At 46.2% G+C, this 22,362-nt stretch overlaps 2 protein-coding genes and 1 long non-coding RNA gene across 8 annotated transcripts; 2 read left to right on the top strand and 1 right to left on the bottom strand.

The window, feature by feature from the left end:
• Positions 1–1,508: 1,508 nt before the first annotated feature.
• Positions 1,509–16,617, top strand: rasgrf2a (Ras protein-specific guanine nucleotide-releasing factor 2a). 5 transcript variants are annotated; one of them, XR_015103444.1, is made up of 29 exons: positions 1,509–2,018; positions 3,113–3,219; positions 3,820–3,967; positions 4,251–4,340; positions 4,690–4,943; positions 6,148–6,227; positions 6,296–6,489; positions 7,253–7,362; positions 7,455–7,573; positions 7,672–7,835; positions 8,505–8,571; positions 8,647–8,783; positions 8,856–8,938; positions 9,006–9,254; positions 10,118–10,210; positions 10,298–10,770; positions 10,899–11,039; positions 11,107–11,196; positions 11,466–11,572; positions 11,891–12,136; positions 12,234–12,263; positions 12,334–12,437; positions 13,605–13,689; positions 13,818–14,015; positions 14,789–14,868; positions 14,932–15,049; positions 15,127–15,195; positions 15,302–15,488; positions 15,931–16,617. XR_015103444.1 is itself a non-coding variant. In XM_086134505.1 (29 exons), the coding sequence occupies exons 1-29, from the start codon at positions 1,734–1,736 to the stop codon at positions 15,395–15,397; spliced, it is 3,945 nt and encodes a 1,314-aa protein (XP_085990631.1). In that variant the 5' UTR covers positions 1,509–1,733; the 3' UTR covers positions 15,398–16,617. The 5 variants fall into 5 exon arrangements, 4 of the variants coding, with proteins under 4 accessions (XP_085990631.1, XP_085990632.1, XP_085990630.1 ...); XM_086134505.1 differs by having other exon boundaries at positions 11,891–12,003; positions 12,076–12,136; positions 15,302–16,617; XM_086134507.1 differs by lacking the exon at positions 1,509–2,018 and adding an exon at positions 2,600–2,809 and having other exon boundaries at positions 11,891–12,003; positions 12,076–12,136; positions 15,302–16,617.
• LOC147191936 (uncharacterized) lies at positions 13,400–15,256 on the bottom strand. Its single transcript, XR_015103445.1, has 3 exons — positions 14,957–15,256; positions 13,827–14,860; positions 13,400–13,722 (listed from the first exon to the last, which is right to left on the bottom strand). It is a non-coding gene; the product is annotated as an uncharacterized LOC147191936 (long non-coding RNA).
• Positions 16,618–16,707: 90 nt separating the features above from the next.
• ckmt2a (creatine kinase, mitochondrial 2a (sarcomeric)) lies at positions 16,708–22,229 on the top strand. Of its 2 annotated transcripts, none has more exons than XM_086134518.1 (10): positions 16,708–16,786; positions 17,986–18,167; positions 18,574–18,772; positions 19,352–19,447; positions 19,536–19,757; positions 20,410–20,495; positions 20,624–20,747; positions 20,920–21,054; positions 21,473–21,598; positions 22,064–22,229. In XM_086134518.1, exons 2-10 carry the CDS (start codon positions 18,019–18,021, stop codon positions 22,178–22,180), a joined length of 1,254 nt encoding a protein of 417 aa, XP_085990644.1. In that variant the 5' UTR covers positions 16,708–16,786; positions 17,986–18,018; the 3' UTR covers positions 22,181–22,229. The 2 variants fall into 2 exon arrangements, with proteins under 2 accessions (XP_085990644.1, XP_085990643.1); XM_086134517.1 differs by lacking the exon at positions 20,410–20,495 and adding an exon at positions 20,154–20,239 and having other exon boundaries at positions 16,710–16,786.
• Positions 22,230–22,362: the final 133 nt, after the last annotated feature.

Genomic DNA, 22,362 nt, shown 5'->3' with positions numbered 1-22,362 from the left:
CACTTATTATTATTTTTTTCTTTTTGTGGTTGCTGATGATGAGACGCGAATGTTGCTCAGTGCTGATGATTGTGTTTTGGCGAGCAGAGGACGCCTTGCTGGGCTTAACCATCCACCACTGATCAAACCACTTTGTGCGCGCGTGCGTGTGTGTGTGTGTGTGTGTGTGTGTGGTGATCACTAAGCAGCCTAACAGATTAGCAGCACAGTGTGTGTGTGTCTGTTTGTGTGCGTGCGCATCACATTGTGTCTCATTTAACGGCGAATTTGAGGTCAAAGCGGGTTCGTCCTTCAGCCGCCAATCAAGGCCAAGGCCAGAAGACACACACACACACACACACAGACAACATCTGTCTACATGCACAAACGCATACACGTGAGCATGGGTTTGTCCTTTCTGGCTGGATGAGTTTGAGACGGTCACATGAACATGTCCATCTCGTGTACCTAATGAAATGACCACAGAACGGACTCTTCTGCTCTTCCTGGTGAAATCTTTCTTTCAATTCTTTTTTTTTTTTTTTTTTTCACGACTGTCGACGCTGGCGTGTCTCATTTAATCTTTAGACGTTTGAAATCGGAACTGAAAACATACCTGCCAAATGTCAAAAATGTCAGCCAAAAAAGTAAAACTTGTAGCATTCATTTTGTGTGGCAAGTCACATTAGCCGTTGCTTGTCAGGACTCTCAAATATTTATATAAGAATAAAGTAGATTCTTAGTGACAGTCATGTATTATGATTCAGCGATGACTAATAATACACCCAATATATGACATTAAAAATTAGACTACTGTTCTCATTTTTGCTATATTTTTTCTTTTGGGGAAAAATAGTTGCCGTAGGGGTTGGAAAAGTTGCAAAATATAATGACAGTGTTGTCAAGTTGGTAACACTTGAAAAGTGCATGACACACTCTTACTGGCGACATGTCCGTGTGCACATCAAACAAAAGTACAACTTTCAGAATAAAGCCACCGCATTGTTTTGAGTTTATGTGAGGGCCGGTCAGAGACTGTGGGCAGGCCAAATATGGCCCTCGGGCCTTATTTTGCATAGATGTTCACGTTTGTAAATATGGGATTTCAATTGAGCATTTAGAGTTAGGGTTTCAAACAAGAGTTACATTTTCATATTAGGGCTTCAAGGCTAGAGTTAGGGTCTGAAGGTAACGTATAAGTTTTTAACCCAGGGTTCTGTTTTCAAACAAGGTTTAGAACTTCAAAATTGGATTTTGAGCCGCGATCAAGGATTTACAGTTCAACTCGACGTTGGAGTTTCAAAGTTGGAAAGCAGTGTTCCGATCCACGGCAGAGTTTTAAGCCGGTTTTTCATTGTCGGGTTTGGATCCCGCCGTCGTATTTTGAAAAGGCGGCCCGTGCGGTGATGCTGCTGTCCCTTTAAGAGGACATCAAAGCCGATTAGCGCTCATCCCGCCCTCCCGCCTTTAGCGTCAGTTGGTTGTATTCCCAAACGGAACCCTCTTCTCCTTCGCCGTGTATTCATTCCCACTCGGACCACCCCCCGCCCCCAAAAAAAGTCGGGTGCGTACCCGGCCGGCTCGTCGCCCGGATTCCCGCGACGGAGCCATGACGCGCGCCCTCGCTCTCGCCCTCGGTTGCGCGCCCTCGCCGCGAAGACGTGCGAGCGCGAGCGAGTGAAGCGCGCCGCCGCGCGCGCGCACGTCGACGCCCCCGCGTCGCGTCGCGTCCCATCCCGTGCAGGTGCGTCCAGATGCAGAAGAGCGTGCGCTACAACGAGGGCCACGCGCTGCACCTGGCCCTGGCCGCGCGCAAGGAGGGTGCCAAGCGCGGCCTGGTCGGCAAGCGCAGCTCGGAGAACGTCCGCTGGACGGACAAGTTCTTCGCGCTCTACCAGAATCTTCTCTTCTACTTCGACAACGAGCAGAGCGCGCGGCCGTCCGGCATGTACCTACTGGAGGGATGCACGTGCGAGCGCGCCCCCGCCCCCAAAGTGGCCTCGGTCGGCGGCAGCAGGGACGCCCCCGAGAAGATGCAGGTAACGAGACCCCGAAAAGAGGCTGCGTTACGGTTTTAAGACAAGATTCGGCTTTCAAAATAGGGCTTCGAGGCAGTCCTGGGTTTTCGCAATAGTGTTCCAAGACAACGGCAGGTGCACTGAGTCAGGGGTAGGGTTCCAAAGTTCAGGGTGTAAGTTACTCTGACTGTTTCAAATAATGGTTGGGCTTTCAAAGTAGGGTTTGGAAGCAGGATTAGGGTTTCAAGGTGGGGTTTCAAGCAAGGATTAGGGTTCCAAAGTAGGGCTTGGAGTTCAAGTTAAGGTTTCAAGTCAGACGAAGGGTTCCGACGAAGTGTAGTGAGACGGAGCTAGGGTTCCAAAGTAGGGTTTCAAATTACAGTCATGGTTTCAAAGCAGGCTTTTAAGCCAAGGTTTGAGTTTCAAATGAGGGTTTCAAGCCAGGGATAGGGTTTGAAATAATGGTTAGGCTTTTTTAAGTAAGGTTTCTCGCTAGGATTATGATTTCAAACCAGTGTGGGTGCTTCACGACGATGGTAGGGTTTACAGTAAAGTTCCAATGCTAGATTTCGGGCTTAATTTAGGTTTTCAAGTCGGTGTTGGACTTGTTGACTTGTGACATGCTTGTTGAGTGTCATGTGAGTTAAGTGTCTTGTGCTCCTGGCAGACATGGCAGGACGTGAGCTTAGTGGAGGGGGCGTGGCTCGTCGACGATGCCCGTGCGCGCGTGTATGTCATTGTTTTGGTTCGGGTTAAATCCATCTGGCTGCCAGGGAAGCCGCATTAGCTGCACAAGCTGCCTTGTTCGTTATGTAAGAACAACACACACATGCACACTCGTACACACACACACACACTTACGTGCACACACACAAGCCTTTAAGCTTAATGCTGGTCGGACGCCGGCACACGCTAGCGAGTGTCAGTCACCCACTTATGTTATGTCATTACTACATATGCGCGTGCACGCACACACACACTTTCTACATGCAACATACCGGCTGTATAGTGTTAAATGCACAAAGTTGGGTGTAACACAGGAAGTTAGGTGAAGTACAAGAAGTCAAGTGTAACATTAGTAATGTGTGTGTGTGTTTGTGTGCGCGCGCGTGTAGTACTACTTCCTGGTGATGTTCGGCCATGATGGGCAAAAGCCTCTGGAGCTTCGCACTGAAGAGGAAGCCGACTGCAACGAATGGGTGGACTGCATACAACAGGCTAGGTGAACACACACACACACACACACACACACACACACAGTCTCATGCATGTGGAGATACACACGCTCATTCATTTAACTCATTCAGTACCAGCCAATTCTGGACCAAGTCTGAAAAGACGTTTAAAAACGTCTTTGGGAGTGAATGAGTTAAACTACGGGAATCGACACATTGTGCCATTTGTTTGTCTACATGCCCAAAGAAGGGATGCTTACTGTGCTGCACGTAAGATGAAGCTCAGATGTCATCGTGAAGCCTTAAACATTTCAAGTTTTATGACAACTTGAAGTCCGATTTTGGACTGGATGGGATCAGGGCAAAGTAAAAGGTTGTGGAAGGAGATAAAAATAGAAGAGAGAGAGAGAGAGAGACAGAAGGCCAGAGTGTGATGTAAGTTCATAAAGTACCACCATGGCCTAAATGTGAAGCGCTGCAAGCGCAACACGCACGCACGATTGCACGCACGACACAAATATGTAACACTGTTGTGCTCATGTAGAATGTGACAGCATTAGAAAGAAAATCCTCATAGGAAATAATGTACATGTTTGCCTGTGTGTACGCGTGTACAAATGACTGTGTGTGTGTGTGTGTGTGGTCAGCTACTCGGACCTGATCTTGGAGCGGGAGATCCTCATGCAGAAGTACATCCACCTGGTCCAGATCATGGAGACCGAGAAGATCGCAGCCAATCAGCTACGCACGCAACTGGAGGACCAGGACACCGAGATCGAGAGGCTAAAGGCCGAGGTATGCTGCGCTGCAGCACTGCGCTAATGCTAAATGATAATGTTAGATTTTAGATTCCATATGCTAATTCAACATGATAATTCTTCATACTATGCTAATGGTAAATGCTATCTGCAATTCTAATTCTAGTATATGTTAATGTTTGAAGTTGAATGTGATATGCCGTATGTAAAGACTAATGCAAATGCCCGATGCTAAATGCTATGTTTGAATGCTATTTGTAAAAGGCTACTGCTGCTGTTAGTGCTCAAGCTAACGGCGGTTGTGCGCGTCTGGTGTCCAGATCGTGCTGCTCAACAGGACCAAAGACCGCATGCAGCCGAACCAGAACACCCTGGACGAGGAGGACCCCGACATCAAAAAGATCAAGAAGGTAAGTTGCGCTGGGGTCAAAAGGCACACGGGAAGGAGGAAGACTTGTTGAGTGGCTAGCTAAGTGCCATGTGACTTCGGTGTCACGTCACGCGACCTCTGAAGTGACTTGTCATGCGAGTTTTTGAGTGACTTAAGTGTCATCTGACTTGTTTACTGACTTCTTAGGTGACTTGTTAAGTGTCGTTAAGAGACTTTCAAAATGTTTTAAGCGACTTGTTTGGTGTCCTGTGACCTAAGTGTCCTGTGACTTAAGTGAGCGAAGTGACTTCCGAATTTTGTTTTAGCTTGTTAAGAGATGATTTAAGAAGCACGTGTCATGTGACTCGTTTAGTGGCATGCGCCCACAGGTGCAGAGCTTCATGCGCGGTTGGCTATGCCGGAGGAAGTGGAAGCTAATCGTTCAGGACTACATCTGCTCGCCACACGCCGAAAGCATGCGCAAGCGCAACCACATCGTCTTCAACATGGTGGAGGCCGAGACGGAATACGTTAACCAGCTGTCCGTCCTGGTCAACTGCTTCCTGCGTCCGCTGCGCATGGCCGCCAGCTCCAAGAAGCCGCCCGTCAGCCACCACGACGTCAGCAGCATCTTCCTCAACAGGTGCGACAAAAAGTGGTCTGGCAAAAAAGAAGAAACGCGAGTGTTACAGACCACCCTCAGTGAAATGTGCGATATGAATCAGCCTCCCTCGGTATGTTTTTTGATTGCATTTACGACACTTACTTTTGGAAGATCTTTAAACACATTTTAAAAATAATACAAAGACATTCTAGCTCTAGAACATTGAATGTATTGAGAGGGATCCAGAAGAGCAAGGGATAAGAAAAATGTTACAGTGTAATACAGGTGTGTCAAACATACGGCCCGCGGGCCGGAACCGGCCCCAAGGAGGTTCGATCCGGCTCGCGGGATAATTTAAGTGAAAAAAATGCATTAAAGACACAGTATGAATATTTTAAATAAAAATGCAATTCGTGGATTATCCGCTAGGGGGCACACTGTTTTGATCACAGTAGAAGACAACATTGTTTTGATCACAGAAGAAAACAGCAGTCTGTCTGTCACCGAGATAGACCCAATGCAGCAAATGATATGAAAGCGCCAATCAATGCTCCTTGAGACCAAAACAAAGGAAAGAGATGAGATTTTGGTGATTCATAGCACAGTATGGTATCATGTTAATGGTTCGGCCCACTTGACATCTACCGAGTTCGTATGTGGCCCACAATGTGAAATGAATTTGACACTCCTGGTTTAATGGCATACCGATCCATGTGTTTAAAGTTTACAAAACCTGTTTTGTTTTTGCGACATCATTTATCGTCTCACAAATGCATCGGTAATCATACGCAAAAGTGCACATCATGTAATGAACCTACACTCATTGCTTTCTGTAGGCATAAAACGCAGGATGGGAGAGGATTGAGACATTCAGAAATCTTTCTCTTCAACAAAAATGAGACTGACACCTGTTTTCTCCAGTTTTTTTCAACTGCATACCGTGTTGCCGCTAAATGGATGAAAGTGGATTTACACCCCCCAAAATGAATTACAAATTTAAGTTGTAATCAACAATAGTGAGCTATAACTAGACAATTTTTTTTCTGTGGGTGGGGGAGACTACTACTTAAGTGTTAGCATAAGTAGTAGGACACTTAAGTACACTTAAGCTACTGTACACCTCAGCACATTTGCCTTGGTTTTGTTTGTTAAGATTTAGTTTTTCGCAAATGATGGCCAGGGTGTTTTCGGGACGCCCCAAGCAAAGACTTTGTGCAGCTAATGTAGTCCTTGTTTTGACCAGCGAGACCATCATGTTCCTGCACCAGATCTTCCACCAGGGCCTGAACGCTCGCATGGCCAACTGGCCTACGCTGGTCCTTGGTGAGTCATCAGTGTTGCCTCGCGTGTTGTCAGCGCCGTCGCGAAACCTGTGTGTGTTTGACTTACAGCGGACCTTTTTGACATTCTCCTTCCGATGCTGAACATCTACCAGGAGTTTGTGCGCAACCACCAGTACAGCCTTAATGTTCTAGCCAACTGCAAGCAAAACCGAGACTTCGACAAGCTGCTCAAGCAATACGAGGCCAACGCCGCGTGCGAGGGCCGCATGCTGGAGACATTCCTCACTTACCCCATGTTCCAGGTAGCAAAGTGACGATTGTTCCTCTTGAAGTCTTGCGTCGTTCCAAACACACTTGAACAGTCAAAGCACAGCTCATAGCGCATAGCAATACTCACACTTTTCGCACCTGGTAATTCAAAATCAGTTACCTACTTGGAGTACTAGTTATCGAGTTAGCAATACTCGATAATTTAGGTTGTTAGGTGAATTGTTTGTTAGTTAGACAGTTAGGTCATTTGTTTGCTTGTAAGCTACTGTAAAAAGAGAGGTAGGTCAATGTTTGGTTATTTAGCAATAGTTCTAGCTAGTCGTAGTGTTAGTTCAGTGTTTTTTAAGAATTTTAAAATTATTGTAGATATTGTTAGTTATGATGCTACTTTCCGTTGGTTAGTGAAACAGATAATTATAAAACAGATTTTCCAATTGGTTACGTAGGTAGGTAGGCAGCTAAGTAGGTGGGTAAATGTAGTAGTTGTGGGCAAAGCTAATAGCTCATCGCTAGCTAGCTAGTGAGTAGAAGTTGGTTAGTTAGTTAGCCTGTTGGTAAGAGTTTTTCTTTGGTAGGTTTTGTTGTTGTTATTGTCAGCTGTACTTATTTAGCGGTTACTTCTCCATTTAGGAAATGTTAGTTGTTAAAAGTTGCTTAGTTATCCGGTTAGTAGTAGTCAATGTCAGTAGTTGTAGTTCTTATTTAGTTGCCTTGAAAGGCAGAATGGTTGCCAGATTCAGATGTGATGATCATCTCTCCCTAATGAAGTGACCAGCGTTCTGTGTGTGTTTTCAGATTCCTCGTTACATCATCACCCTCCACGAGTTGCTCGCGCACACGCCGCACGAACACGTGGAGAGAAATAGTTTACACTTTGCCAAGTCCAAACTGGAAGAGCTCTCAAAGTACAAACTTGATCTTGAACTTGATGTACCGTTGCTCTTCTCCAAAGTGACGACATGTGTGTTTTATTGTGTGCGCACGCATATGCAATCAGGATGATGCACGACGAGGTGAGCGACACGGAGAACATCCGCAAGAACCTGGCCATCGAGAGGATGATCGTGGAGGGCTGCGACATCCTGCTGGACACCAGTCAGACTTTCGTTCGACAGGGTGGGGCGCGCGTTTCACGCCGTCTTCATCTTCCACATGTCCCCCCTCGAGATACCCTGGTCAAGGCTCAAGCGAACGTCTGCTTTCTCTCCCGACAGGTTCACTCATCCAGCTACCGTCCAGTAGCGAGCGCGGGATGCTGAGTAAAGTGCGTCTGGGTTCGCTATCGCTGCGCAAGGAAGGCGAGCGCCAGTGCTTCCTGTTCACCAAACACTTCCTCATCTGCACCAGAACGTCCGGAGGGAAGCTGCACTTGCTGAAGGTCCACACAAATCCATTGCAAATGAACCATGCTATTTCATGAGGTCAACCACCATCTGCCGCATAGATAGGCTGCTGTTGAAATTTAAATCAGTTTGGTTTGGGTAGAAGTAAAAAATAAAAAGAGAAATGATTGTAAAGAGCGAGTGCAGTTATTCAGGCATAGTTACAGTATATTCCTGCCTAGATAGGCTGCTTCTGAAATCATGACATATCTGGCTCAGGATCCTTTTGAACCAAAATTTAACAAAGGAATGACTACTAAGTATTGGGACACAATTAAGGTCCAATTAGTTTGCTGCCTAGATGGGCGGCTGTTGAAAACAAGACAAGTTGGCTTTGGCGAGCGACCATTTTATAGAAAAAAAAGTTAAATGAATTGTGGATAGAGGTAACAGTTAATTCTGACCTCTCATTTGCTGCCTCGATAGGCTGCTGTTCAAACCAAGACGCGTTTGGCTCTGGATAGTTTTTAGCTCAAATAAAACAAAAATGAATTTTTAAAAAGCCTCAACTAGTGAACTGCCTAGATGGAGCGCAGTTTAAAAAACCATGACAAGTTTAACACATTGCCCAAAAATAAGTTGCTCCCTCGTCGGGCTGCTGTTGAAAGCAAGGCATAGGATGTAGGGCATAATTAGGCTTTTTTTTTTTTGTGCTTGCGCTCCAGCAAGGAGGCACGTTGTCGCTGATGGAATGCACGCTGATCGAGGAACTGGACGCCGGCGACGAGGACTGTGAGCGTGCCGTGACGTCCTTTCGAATCCAGTCGCTCCAAAAGCGTCAGACGTGACACGGTCGCTATTTTGCAGACAACGCGGCAGGTCAAGGCTTCAGCCATTTGGAGTTCAAAATGGTGGTGGAGCCTCCCGACGGGCAGACGTTTTCGGTGGTCCTGCTCGCTCCCTCGCGCCAGGAGAAGGCGGCCTGGACCAGCGACATCAGCCAGGTCGGCGAAAGCCACGGAAGAACAACTGTCCCCTGAATTTCGTCTCACGTCTCGTGTTCGTTTGCGTTCTAGTGCATCGATAACATCCGCTGCAACGGGTTGATGACCAGCGTCTTTGAGGAAAACTCCAAAGTTTCTGTGCCGCACATGATTAAGTAAGACGTCACACATACTAAGAAACACACACAGCACAAAAGTGACGGCCGGGCGTCCAACCCGCAGGTCGGACGCCCGCCTGCACAAGGACGACGTGGACATCTGCTTCAGCAAGACGCTCAACTCCTGCAAAGTGCCGCAGATCCGCTACGCCAGCGTGGAGCGGCTGCTGGAGCGCCTGACCGACCTGCGCTTCCTCTCGATCGACTTCCTCAACACCTTCCTGCACACCTACAGGATTTTCACCACGGCCGCCGTCGTCATCCGCAAGCTGGCGCACATCTACCGCCAGCCCTTCACCTCCATCCCCGTCAGGTAGCCCAACCGTCTATAAGCTGCCACTCAAAGACACGGCTAGACTCAGACTTTGTTTAAACATACCCGTTGTCTAAACACATCAAAGACACACGTGGCGATTTTTATATTCATCGGTAAACATCATTTACAACACAGGTGTCAAACACAAGGCCCGGGGGCCAGATCTGGCCCGCCACATCATTTTACATGGCCCGCGAAAGCAATTCAACCAGGTCAACTTCCATGACGCGTGCTAAAATCTATGCCGATTTTCAAATTGTCATGTGCAATAAATCATCGTGTTGAGCTACTGCAAGCATTTTCTTGTTTTACATTTTGACAGAAACTTGAACAACAGGACATTTGATTTCAAAATTTATTATCTATTAATTGTGTATTGTTTATGTAATAATACGAGGAGGTGATACGGTTTCACACTCGTAATGGCCCTCCGAGGGAAACTGTGACTACAACGTGGCCCGCGATAGAAATCAAAGACACGTCCATGGTAAATTTACCACCTCAAATGGAGGGAAACTAATTCCATGATGACTTTCTGTTTTACTTACCCATAAAGATGTATTTGATGTGTTCAAAGGTTGGATACCTATGGGGGGGGGGGGGGAATCACCTTCGAAGTGTCTTTGATGCCAAGTCACATTGGAGCATCTTTGATGCGATGGATACAAACAAGAAACACACATGAGCACATCTTTGATATTATGGACACATGGCCTTTGGTGTGTCAAATGCTATTAAAAAAAAAATCATCCTCATGAAACTGAATCATGGCCCACATTTTCATCTTCCTCATCTTCATTATTTCCTGTTAATCCTCATCCTCGTCTCGTCACGGTCCTCATCGTCATTTTGGCGGTCAGAATCGAGCAGCACTCGTGCGACCGTCTGTCCATCATGTCTCTATGTCCCGACTACACTCTGAAGATCACCCAGCTGGCTCTGGATCAGTCCAAGTAAACTCCCATCAACGACCCCCATAGTCTTGTCAGTCACGCCATTGCCCCTCCCCCTTGTGGTGACAGCTGGTCTTGCGTCCACAGGTCTCTGGAGCTTTTCTTCGCCACCAACCAGGGCTCATGGGGCATGGAACCCCTGAACAACAAATCCCCGCGCCTGTGTCGCAAGTTCTCATCCCCGCCGCCTTTGTCCCTCCCGTCTCGCACTTCCTCGCCCGTCCACGCACGCAAATTGTCCCTCAGCTCGCCAGTGGGCCCCAAAGTCCTGGACCTCCCCTCCACGCCGTCGTCCTCGGCCGCCAGCTCCCCAACCTCGGCACACGGCCCGGGCCTGTTCACTTTGTCGTCGCCGCCCCCCCACACCGCCGCACCTTGCAGGACGCTGTTTGGCTTCTCGTCGTCGTCGTCGCCGCCGCCCACCATTACCAAGGCCCCGTTGGATCTCAGTCGAGGTCCCAGTTCGCCCGAGCTCAGCCCGGGCGGCGAGGACGTCGTCAGTGGCGATCTGCCTCGCATCGACGCCTTCTGCGGGAAACTGAGGAGAAGCATCCGCAGAGGTGAGCCAGTTCAAAGAAAATGACTGTGGATGTGTCTTGATGTCCTTGACATTTGAAACAGTCACGCTCCATTCAAGCGTTGGCGCCATGGTTACGTCTGTGGCTCCTCCTTCTCTCTCCCCCGCCAGCCGTACTGGAGTCCGTGTCTCTGGACAAATTTATTCCGGAATTTCCCGCCGCCGCCGGCACCAACAGCAACGAGTCCGGCGACGTGTCCCCGTGTCGCTCGCCGTCCACGCCGCGACACTTGCGCTACCGCCCGGCAGGAGGTATCACGCCACGCTTATTTTTGCGAGATGACGATGCGCAACGCCGTTTATTGCGGTCTCTCGGCAGGGTGTTCATCCGAGAACGCTCGGTGCGCTGTGTCGCCTGCGTCTGCTTTCGCCATCGCCACCGCCGCCGCCGGACACGGCAGCTCCCAGGGTGAGCGCATGGAACCAAGACGGCCATTTTGTAGCACTATTCCAATCCAAAATATGCATGTGAGGTGTAGGTCTTATTTCTGTCCACTTGGGGTCACCGTCACTGTATTCTACGCTGTTGTATCTGTGACTTTGAATGTTTGTGGCTTTAAAAGGCGGGGCCTGACCTGGTGAGTGATATGGGAGTCAGTATGAGTTGCTAAAAGTGGCTAACCGTGGGGAAAATTTGCTAAAGCTAGCAAGAAAAGTGCTTTGTGTTTGCTGTTGCAGCATTGGGCACCTCGGAGAAGTCCTGCGACAAAGAGTTCATCATCCGCAGAGCCGCCACCAACCGAGTTCTTAATGTGCTGCGACATTGGGTCTCCAAACACTCTCAGGTTAGCCCAGCAGCTCTTTTAAAAAAAAATTTCATTTTTTTGGTGATATTTTTATTGTTGTCATTATTTATGAAGGACATAAATTCCGAAATGTATTTCGTTCATTTGACACCCAACTTTGCACATTTTGCAGATTTATTCAAATTGAAAAAACAAATTAATATTTACATGTTCAGATACATACAGTCCAATGATTCCAGGAAATACTTATAGTGTGTTTAAATGAGTAAATAAAATAAAGTAAATAAAACCCTCAGGTGAGAATAAAGCAGCAACAACCTTGAAGTGAGCTGGCGCGTTTTCGCTTGCGCTTGTCAGGACTTTGAGAGCAACAGCGAACTGAAGGTGGGCGTGATCAGCCTACTGGAGGAAGTCCAGCGGGATCCGGACCTTCTGCCTCAGGAGAGGAAAGCCACCAGCAACATTCTCAGGTTACCCCGCCACGTGCGCATACGAACTTGGCTCGACTCGAAATTTAACCTGGGCCGCTTTGTCGTCATCAGCGCTCTTTATCAAGAAGAGCAAGACAACCCTCAGCTCAAGATTGAAGACATTCTGCAAATGGTATGCCATTTTCATCCGAAAGAACATACATAAACAGTTTTTGACCAAATTATCATGAAAATTATCTTTTACTTTTTTTTTTTTTTTTGATGAACAGAACAGTTGTCCACTTCTTCACTTCATTGCGGTAAGAAAGAATCTTCATGTTCACTTATAGACGTTAAAATAGTCATCACTATTTACGTGTGTGTGTGTAGGCGGAGGGACCAAAGGCAGAGTGTTTGGAGTCCTTGTCTGCGATGGAGCTGGCCGAGCAGATCACGCTACTGGACCACATCGTTTTCAGGAGCATTCCTTACGAGTCAGTCCAACATTTTGTCTTAGTATTTCAAAAATAATTTTTAAGGGATGAATGAAAATAATTTGACTCATGCGTCTGCTGTAAGGATGTTGCATTTCATAATATTCCCTGAATATAACTTCATTTTTGATTAAATTTGAGAGTTATATTCGAATTATTTTATTTTATTTTTTACTTTTCTAAGATTTTTTTTTTTTTAATACTGCCTGGTCGACTGGTTAGCATGTTGGCCTCACAGTGGAGAGGCGCAGGGTTCGATTGCGGCTCGGGCCTTCCTGTGTGGAGTTTACATGTTCTCCCCGGGGCTGCGTGGGTTTTCTGCGGGTACTCTGGTTTCCTCCCACATTCCAAAAACATGCATGGCAGGTTAATGGAACATTCCAAATTGTCTCTGGTTGTGATTATGAGCGTGGATGGTTGTTTGTGTATGTGTGCCCTGCGATTGGATGGCAACCGGTTCAGGATGTCCTCCACCTACTGCCCGAAGATTGCTGGGATAGGCTCCAGCACACCCCGCAACCCTGGTGACAATAAAGGGGATCAGAAAATGGATGGATGGTCTTAATATCACCAACAGTCATAATGTCATAGGAATAAAATTGTATTTGGGACCCAAAAAGTATGACTTGGGGGTAAAAATCGATTTTTTTTATACAAAGATTTTTTTTTTTTAACAAAGCCAAAAATATCATCAGACAAAAACAATAGAAATATGAATCCATCCATCCATCCATTTTCCGAACCGCTTGATCCTCACTAGGGTCGCGGGGGGTGCTGGAGCCTATCCCAGCTGTCTTCGGGCAGTAGGCGGGGGACACCCTGAATCGGTTGCCAGCCAATCGCAGGGCACACAGAGACAAACAACCATCCACGCTCACATTCACACCTAGGGTCAATTTAGAGCGTTCAATCAGCCTGCCATGCATGTTTTTGGAATGTGGGAGGAAACTGGAGCACCCGGAGAAAGCCCACGCAGGCCCGGGGAGAACATGCAAACTCCACACAGGGAGGCCGGAGCTGGAATCGAACCCGGTACCTCTGCACTGTGAAGCCGACGTGCTAACCACTGGACTACCGGGCCGCCAATAGAAATATGAAAAGATTGTATTTTCCTTGTTGTAGTCAAGAAAAAAAAAGGTCAAAGTTGATTGATTGATGTTGTTTCAGGGAGTTCCTTGGCCAAGGCTGGATGAAGGTGGACAAGACGGAGAAGACTCCTTATATCATGAAAACCAGCCAGCACTTTAACAATGTGAGTTGACCTTTAGCGGCGATCCAGGATTGGCTGCGTTTCGGAAACAGCGAAGCAGACAACCACACCCCGCCGATGACATCACCATTGAAAAATCAAATGCCATGTTTTGTTGTCACGGCGATCAGATGAGCAACCTGGTGGCGTCGCAGATCATGACGCATGGCGACGTAGCCTCCCGGGCGGGTGCCATCGAGAAGTGGTTGGCGGTGGCGGACATCTGCCGCTGCCTCAACAACTACAACGGCGTCCTGGAGATCACCTCGGCGCTCAACCGCAGCGCCGTCTTCCGCCTCAAGAAGACGTGGGCCAAAGTCTGCAAGCAGGTACTTCCGCCAACAAAATGTCAGAATATTAGGAACCGTTCTCAGCGCGATTGTCAATACTGGAGGACGCGCTGGGCAAATGGGCGAAAATTTATTCAGCGGCGTAAAATTGCTCCCTCAAATATATTCATACATTATTTTTGCATGAATTTTCTATCCATTTATAAAAAGTCATAACATACTGCACTTTCCAGAGATGTATTTTCGCATTTTTCTGAGCTAATTGGTTGACTTTTTTTTTCTTTATTTGTGTTCACTTATAACATTTGAAAATAGTCATTATTTTTCTTGAACAATTTATTCTGCTCAAAATTGATTGATTAAAACGAATGTATTCATTTTGCATTTTTTCATAAAACATATTTATATTTTTATATTTTTGTCCCCCAAAATGTTTTTAGTTATATTTTTCAAAAGTACAGTTGTCAATGTTTGACAAAAAAAGTCTTAAGAATTAAAGCGCTTTTCGAGAATCATTTTACTCAAGGGAAAAAAAGTCTAATTTTTCTGACAGCCATAATATCACCGACATTAAAAGTGAACTTTGGAAGCCAAGTGCTGAATTGTTCAACAATAAAAATGTTTTTAGATTTAAAAAAATCTGAATTTGGAAAGTCGTAGATGAGGGGAAAAAAGTCATTGAATCATTGCTTAAATTATTGTTAAAATGACAATAAAATGTACCCAAAAAATTATATTTACATTTGTTAGCAATTGATGAAAAAAAATCATTAAAAAGTGTGTGTATGTGTGTGTGTGTGTGTGTGTTGCAGACAAAGGCGCTGATGGATCGTCTGCAGAGGACGGTCTCATCTGAAGGACGCTTCAAGAACCTCCGAGAGACGCTGAAAAAGTAAACATCGCCTTATTGCCGTGTCGCTCCACAAGTGCATGTGTCACGTGTGTGTGTTTGCAGCTGTAACCCGCCGTGCGTGCCCTACCTTGGCATGTACCTTACCGACCTGGCTTTCATCGAGGAGGGGACGCCCAACTTCACCGAGGAAGGCCTGGTTAACTTCTCCAAGATGAGGATGGTAAATATCACCACACGGCCACTCTGACTCCAAAGCTAACTTGAGGTCTCGTGAGGTGCTCTTTGTCTCCCCGTCAGATCTGTCACATCATCCGAGAGATCCGGCAGTTCCAGCAAGCTCCTTACAGGATTGAGCACCAGGCCAAGGTTGGCTGGGCGTGTTTCTTTGCGTTCCTCTGATTGACAGCCATCTGTTTGATTGACAGCCATTTTGTGGTCGCCCCCCCCCCCCCCCGCCCCTCACCCACTGCAGGTGACTCACTTCCTGCTGGACAAGACGCAAGTGATGGATGAAGATGCGCTGTACGAGCTTTCGCTGAAGATTGAGCCGCGCTTACCGCCGAGCTAAGCTAACAGTAATCGGCTCGCCTCCGACCGTTTCCTATGCTAGCTTGTTAGCACAAGCAGAAGACAGGCTAATCCCCGCTAATTTGGATCAGGTGAGGCTTTCGTGTCCTGTTGCTTAGCAACCAGTGCCTCTGATTTCCTTCCATCAATGCAAAATAAATAAATGGTTCGGATCGTGTATGAACGGACCGATCCAGTTCTACTGGTTAACATGGTTACCGATTACTCGGGTGACATCACTTCAGGTGTGGGATGTCGTTAGCCGTTCAGGCTCACTGGCTAGCATGTTAGCGTGAGTGTCACGCTGCAAGGATCTACTGGATCACAGTGTAACAGCAATTTCTGTATGCGGTGGATCCGCTGGATCGTGTTCTGACATTACTTTCTGCACGGAGTGTCTTCTTAATCCATGTCACTTCCTGTTTTCCGTGAATCCACTGGATCCGTCTTTTGAATCCAGTTCAGAGCACTGTGAAACTTTCCATAAGTTTTGGGTCCACTAAAGTTCGCTGTGTCCTCATTTTTTGTATCCAGTGGATCTACTGTACCATACTGTGATGTCACTTCCTGTATGAAGTGGATCTAGATATGACAATGTGACGTCACTTCCTGTGGTCAGAAAAGCCACCGGATCACACTTTGAAGACTTCATCCAAAAGTGGATGCGCTTGATCTCACCGTGAAATCTCTTCCTATACGGAGTGGATCCACGGGATCATATTTTGAAATCACTTTCCTGAAAAGTGGAAGCAGTAGATCACACTGTGACATCACTTCCTGTACGTCGATGCCACACAATTATTTCAAGTGTGTGTTTTGTTCGCGGCAAGTTCGTTAGCTGCTCTTTTGTACACAAACCTTTGAACAATGGACAAGTTTGCTCTTTTTTTAAAAAGAGAATTGACCGAAAAATGTTTTGTTTTTTTACATAAAACAACAATCATACGTGATGTTCCAACAGTATTATTATTTATTGTTAGTCATATTTGAAAGTTAGCTCTGTTATATTTAGTTTTTTCCGGGGTGTCTTCGTTGAGATTAACACCTTTGCGCTATGTTGTCATTTGATCTCCCTGTGGTTTGACTGTGAGAACTTATTTCTTGTTGATACTTATTTAGGTTTTATTTCTTATTAGCGCCTCATATGTTTTTGTACAGTTTTTTTTGGGGTTCTTTTGTTTTCCATTCAAACTGCGCCAATAAAAGTCCTGGTAAATGTGTGACGTGCGCGCATGTGTGAAAGTCAAACAGATCTCATGACTTATGACAGCCTGTCCACTTCTGATTGGCCTTCACGTGGTTTAAATGGGGCGGGGCCTCGTACGAGGGGAGCGTGTAAAGCTCATTAAGAGAAGACGGTCGGCTTCAAGGCACAGCAGCGTCTGCACAGGTAATGGGTCTCCTTTTACTCTTATTTGACCAATATTTTCACTTTTTAGTGGAGTCTACTCTTATTTGTTTCGATTCATTTTGTCTTATGTTTGAAATTATAGTTTGATGTCGTGCAAGGCTTGATGAATATCATGCCAATTTCAGACTGTCAGTTTTCTTTTTCTCAATTGATTTGCAGATCTTGCAAGGTTTAGTCAGGAAACTGTGAAAGAGTTTTTCTTGGCTTCTACTTGGATGTACTGGAGGTAAAGGTTCACCAGCCAAGAAGGGCTTTAATGAGGGGGGGGGGGTGTTAAGACCATTAAGTCGACTTGGTAATCAAAGTCAAACCCATTTTTCTTCCTGGTTTGCCTTTTTGTGACCGTCTTGACTTTTTGTTATCCAACATCCATCATCCTTGGAAAGTCGCTCATTGGGGTCTGGTGTAGTGCCCCCCCCCCCCGTCTTGTAACCAAAATATCAGTGACCTGCGTGACCCACGTCCATTCTTTTCTTGGGATCCCGGTGCAACAATGGTCCTGTGATCTGCTAAAAATATGATGGATAAATATAGATGTGGAGATGACGCTGACGTATTTAGTGCTGCATAGGGAAACGACCTTCTCTAAAGCGATGTCCAGGTGGCTAAGCTAGCTAGCAACAGACTGCCATAAGATGCTAACCGGCATTTACCACATCTTCCACTAAGCTTGTTAGAAGACAGACGCAAATCTGGTTTGTACGCTCCTACTGCTGAAGTACCACCCGATGACCTTCTCCTCACAAGGTTTTCACAGACGCGTCCGGTTATATTTGGCGTCATGAACTTTGGTAGACACGTCTATCACGAGTAGATCCACCAAAAAAGGTTTCAACAGACCATGCCTGAAAGACACAGAAAGTCTGCTATTTTGATGTGACCAGGGTTTTTTTTTTAAATCTTGGGATTAAATTTAGACGCCAAAGCCAGTTGGAATTAACAATCAGAAATTTGGTAGACGTTTATCATGGATAGACCCACAAAAATCTCAAAAAGCCATGATTAAAAAAAAAAAAAAGGCAGACAGGATGTGTGCAAGTTTATTTTAATCCTTCAAAGAAAAAACACTTAAGATCACAACCGAAATTAAAGGATGTTTACGATATAGAAAATAGTAACTGAAGCCTCTTAATTTATAAAAAAAAAAAAAAAAGAATTCCATTTATTTCTTTCTCCAGCTCCTCCACGTGTGACTGAAATCTCAGGTAAAGATGGCTAACTCCTTCGCGCGCCTGATGTCGGGCCGCAACACTGCCGCCCTGCTGGCCACCATGGGGGTGGGCACCATGTCCGCCGGTTTTCTGTTGAGCGAAGGGAATTCTTTGGCGGCGGAGGCAAGGAAGAAGCTCTATCCTGCCAGGTGACCATCGCCGATAACAATACTACTACTACTACTACGAAGCATCACTGTGTCACGTTGACATGGTCGGTAGAGTTATCTGGGATGACCATTACCATTGTCGTATGTTGGACATGGTTGGTAGAGTTGGAACAATATATTGCGTCTCGATGGTTGTTCTTAAAAATGCATCACATGGTCCGTAGAGTTAAGTGAAAGCAACCACGTCACGTAAACTACTTCATGAATTGAATTTGTTGTGTGTGCGAGTCTGAATGATGTCATGTCATTAGTGTGAAAGTCACCGCATGGCACCAACTTAAAGTGACCTTCTCAAATGTCTTCTACACTTGTGAGCGGCTTAACAAACTTTACGCCCCCCCCCCCCCCCAACACTCCCACTTTATATCACCTCTCTACCTCGCAGCTCTGACTTCCCCGACCTTCGCAAGCACAACAACTGCATGGCCACGGCGCTGACACCGGCCATTTACGCCAAACTGCGGGACAAGGTCACATCCAACAATTGGACTTTGGACCAGTGCATCCAGACGGGCGTGGACAACCCCGGGCATCCGTTCATCAAGACCGTGGGCTGCGTGGCTGGTGACGAGGAGAGCTATGAGGTCAGAAGAGGGTAGTTGTATGTTGTTGGGTTTTTTTTTAAGACAGAAATTAGACAGTCACTTGTTGCTAGGCGGAATTCATGGGACACATCCCGAATGTACAGTATATAAATGACAATACATTTAGATCGTCACCTGTTGTTGGCAGAATTCTTCGGACACAACTATAGGTGGCAACAATTTTATTTTAAACAAAGTAAATAACTAATCTACCTGCCACAGTTCATTTAAAATGTTTGTTGATGGGCAGATCTTAAGGAGCACAACCATTTGTACCTCAAAGTTCAATTTTAAGAACTCTTTTTTTTTTTTTTTCCCCCCCCGAGAGTTACTTATTGCAAGACAGAGTTCACGTGGAACAACCATTGGTTTCCGTCTTTAGTTCCAAAAGCATTTCTGTCATCACTTGCTTGTTGCTAGGCAGAATTAATGGTGTACAGCCATTGTTGCTCCAAATGTGAACCAAGAAAAAAAAGATTATTTTCATAGTTACTTGTTGCTAGGCAGAATTAGACAGCGAGCTATGAGGCATAAACACTGTAGTACCTGCTATTGTTGGACTTGGTTGTTTGCTTCTAGCTATTTGCGGACCTCTTTGACCCGGTCATCAAGGACCGCCACAATGGCTACGACCCCAGAACCATGACCCACCCCACGGATCTGGACGCCTCCAAGGTGCTCACATGTCACTCCGCCGCCATAATATTGCCAACCATTTCCTCATCAAAAACGACGCCGTCTCCTCGCCTTTTTTTTTTACCAGTTGACCAGCGGCATGTTTGACGAGAACTACGTGCTCTCATCTCGCGTGCGAACAGGCCGCAGCATCCGTGGCCTCAGCCTCCCGCCTGCTTGCAGCCGAGCGGAGCGTCGCGAAGTAGAGCGCGTGGCCGTCACGGCGCTGGGTGGCCTCAAGGGAGACCTGGCAGGGCGCTACTACAGCCTGGCAGAAATGACAGAGAGTGAGCAGCAGCAGCTCATCGATGTAAGACCGCCATCGTTCACACAGTTCATGGGGCTTGTGCCCCAAAGTCTGATTAAAATCTCACATTTCCTTAGTCACTTGTCATCATGCAGAATTCTTGGGGTGCAGTCATTAGTGCACCAAAGTTGTAGTTAAAAAAAATAAATAAATGGGAAAAAACAACAACTGTGTAGTCGCTAGGCAGAATTTGTGGAGCACAACCAAGGGTGCCCCAGTATCAAAATAAATAAATTGAATTAAAGAAAAGAATTCATCCGACACAGTCTTTAGCACCCTAGAGTTGTTTTACAAAATTGCCCCATTTTTGCAGTCACATGTTGCTAGGCAGAATACACAGGGCCCGGTTATCTGATCTGATCTTTGTGTTCTGATCCAATCCCGCCGCACTCCTATCAGGACCACTTCCTGTTTGACAAGCCCGTGTCTCCTTTACTTACCTCGGCTTTCATGGCCCGTGACTGGCCTGACGCCAGGGGCATCTGGTAAGAAGGTTCCAGAAAAAAAAAATCGCACATGAGAGTTTTAGGATTTAGATACGTGCAGCGTTGGCACCCACGACTGGACTGCCCACCGTGTCTTCATCCCTCTCCCCAGTTCTCCTGCTTTTGTCCATTTGAGTGTTTTCTTCTTCCACCTTGATATAAACCTGTAGGACCACTTCCTGTTTGACAAGCCCGTGTCTCCCCTGCTGACATGCGCCTTCATGGCGCGAGACTGGCCTGACGCCAGGGGCATCTGGTAGGCCCCGCATGTGTGCTGTGTGCTGCATCCCCATCCACCTGCCACAGTCCCCGTTTGCCTTCCGTGCCTCCATTGGCCGGCCGGACGTAGCAAGTGTTGAGCCCCCCCTCGCTGTTCCTCCTCAGGCACAACAACGAGAAGACCTTCCTGATCTGGATTAATGAAGAGGACCACACCAGAGTCATCTCCATGGAGAAGGGGGGCAACATGAAGAGGGTCTTTGAGAGATTCTGCAGAGGACTTAAGCAGGTACACGGCTTTACAAACGCGTATTCTCCTGGAAATGTTGCCAGGCAGAATCCACACGTGAGAAAGTTCAGAATCCATTTTTGAAAAATCCAGTTTCTGTACTCAGATGTTGCGTGGCAGGATTACTGAGTAGCAATTGGAGGTTGAAAGCCAGCATCTGCATCATCCACAGGTGGAACATCTGATCCAGGAGAGGGGCTGGGAGTTCATGTGGAACGAACATCTAGGCTACATTCTCACGTGCCCCTCCAACCTGGGCACGGGGCTCAGGGCGGGCGTGCACGTGCGCCTTCCCAAACTCAGCAAGGTAACACACTCGCACATGCATACGCACACACAATAGAAAGAATGGAAAACAAATTCTGCACCATGATTTCATGCTTTTATTAAATGGGCCTCCTTCCGGTGTGCTCGTCTTGACCACTAGAAGGCAATATAATACACACTTAAGAACAGACAACTAAGCTGCAGTAATAGTTAAGTATTATGATCCATCCATCTATTATCCACAGTCGTGGTCTCTCCACTGAATTGTCAGTCTATGTGTTGCTGCGCCGTTTGTGGTCAAACGTCAATGCTGGTTTCATTACCCCGTCTGGGGCGTTTTGTATTGTGTGCAGTCAGCTTTCAAATACACAACACCCATTCGATACAGACGGCTTTTCATCGGACATTTTGGGGAATTGTCTCGGTCCTGTGTAAGTGAGCAATGGTCCGTCCCATAGGATCCCCGCTTCTCCAAGATCTTGGACAATTTGCGTCTGCAGAAAAGGGGTACGGGTGGCGTGGACACGGCGGCCACAGGCGACACCTTTGACATCTCCAACAATGATCGTCTGGGCAAGTCAGAGGTAAGCTTTCATTTCTTGACATGGGGGGTGTGCAGGCCACCACGTATGCCGTTCGCTATTTTATTTTTTCCATTCCCTGTCTCTTATAATAAATGATTTATTGTAAAAGGTACAATTTCAGAAAAATCTAACGCATATGCTGATTTTTTTAAATCAAATAATTAATTCCAAATAAAGTATAAGTAATACTTTTATTATTAATTTTATTAAATTTCATTTTTTTATTTCACCCAATAATTTATTGTAATCTAAATTATTTTAAATGTACTACTAAAATAATTTGTAAAAACTTTATACATAGACCATTTCAGTATTTTTTAAAATCAGATTTGAAATGCCATTTTTACATAGATCTGTATTTTGTGTATTAATTGGTTAGCGATTTTTGAACCTCCTCTCGCTAGCGTACTGACCCATTTTTGACCTGTCCCATTTCAACGCATCTTGTGTATGACCTGCGCGTAGGTGGAGCTGGTGCAGCTGGTGGTGGACGGCGTCAACTACCTGATCGAGTGCGAAAAGAGGCTGGAGAAGGGCCAAGACATCAAGGTCCCGCCTCCCATTGCCATGTTTCGTAAATAGAGGATACATGCAAGCGCAACCCACACATCAGTAAAAGCTCTAAATTATGCTTGGGACTTCCTCATGCCTCTTCACTTTCTGCACCATATGCATAGACACGTCACACAATCGCAAAAGATTACATCTATTCTTGGGAATGTCTGCTTGTGGACCTCAAATCGATATAAATCAATCTCCCGGAT

The sequence above is a fragment of the Hippocampus guttulatus genome, chromosome 17, assembly GCF_054856545.1.
Source record: "Hippocampus guttulatus isolate MCC_2025c chromosome 17, RoL_Hgut_1.0, whole genome shotgun sequence".
Taxonomy (NCBI): Eukaryota; Metazoa; Chordata; class Actinopteri; order Syngnathiformes; family Syngnathidae; genus Hippocampus; species Hippocampus guttulatus.
This window is presented reverse-complemented; position numbering and strand designations above follow the sequence as displayed.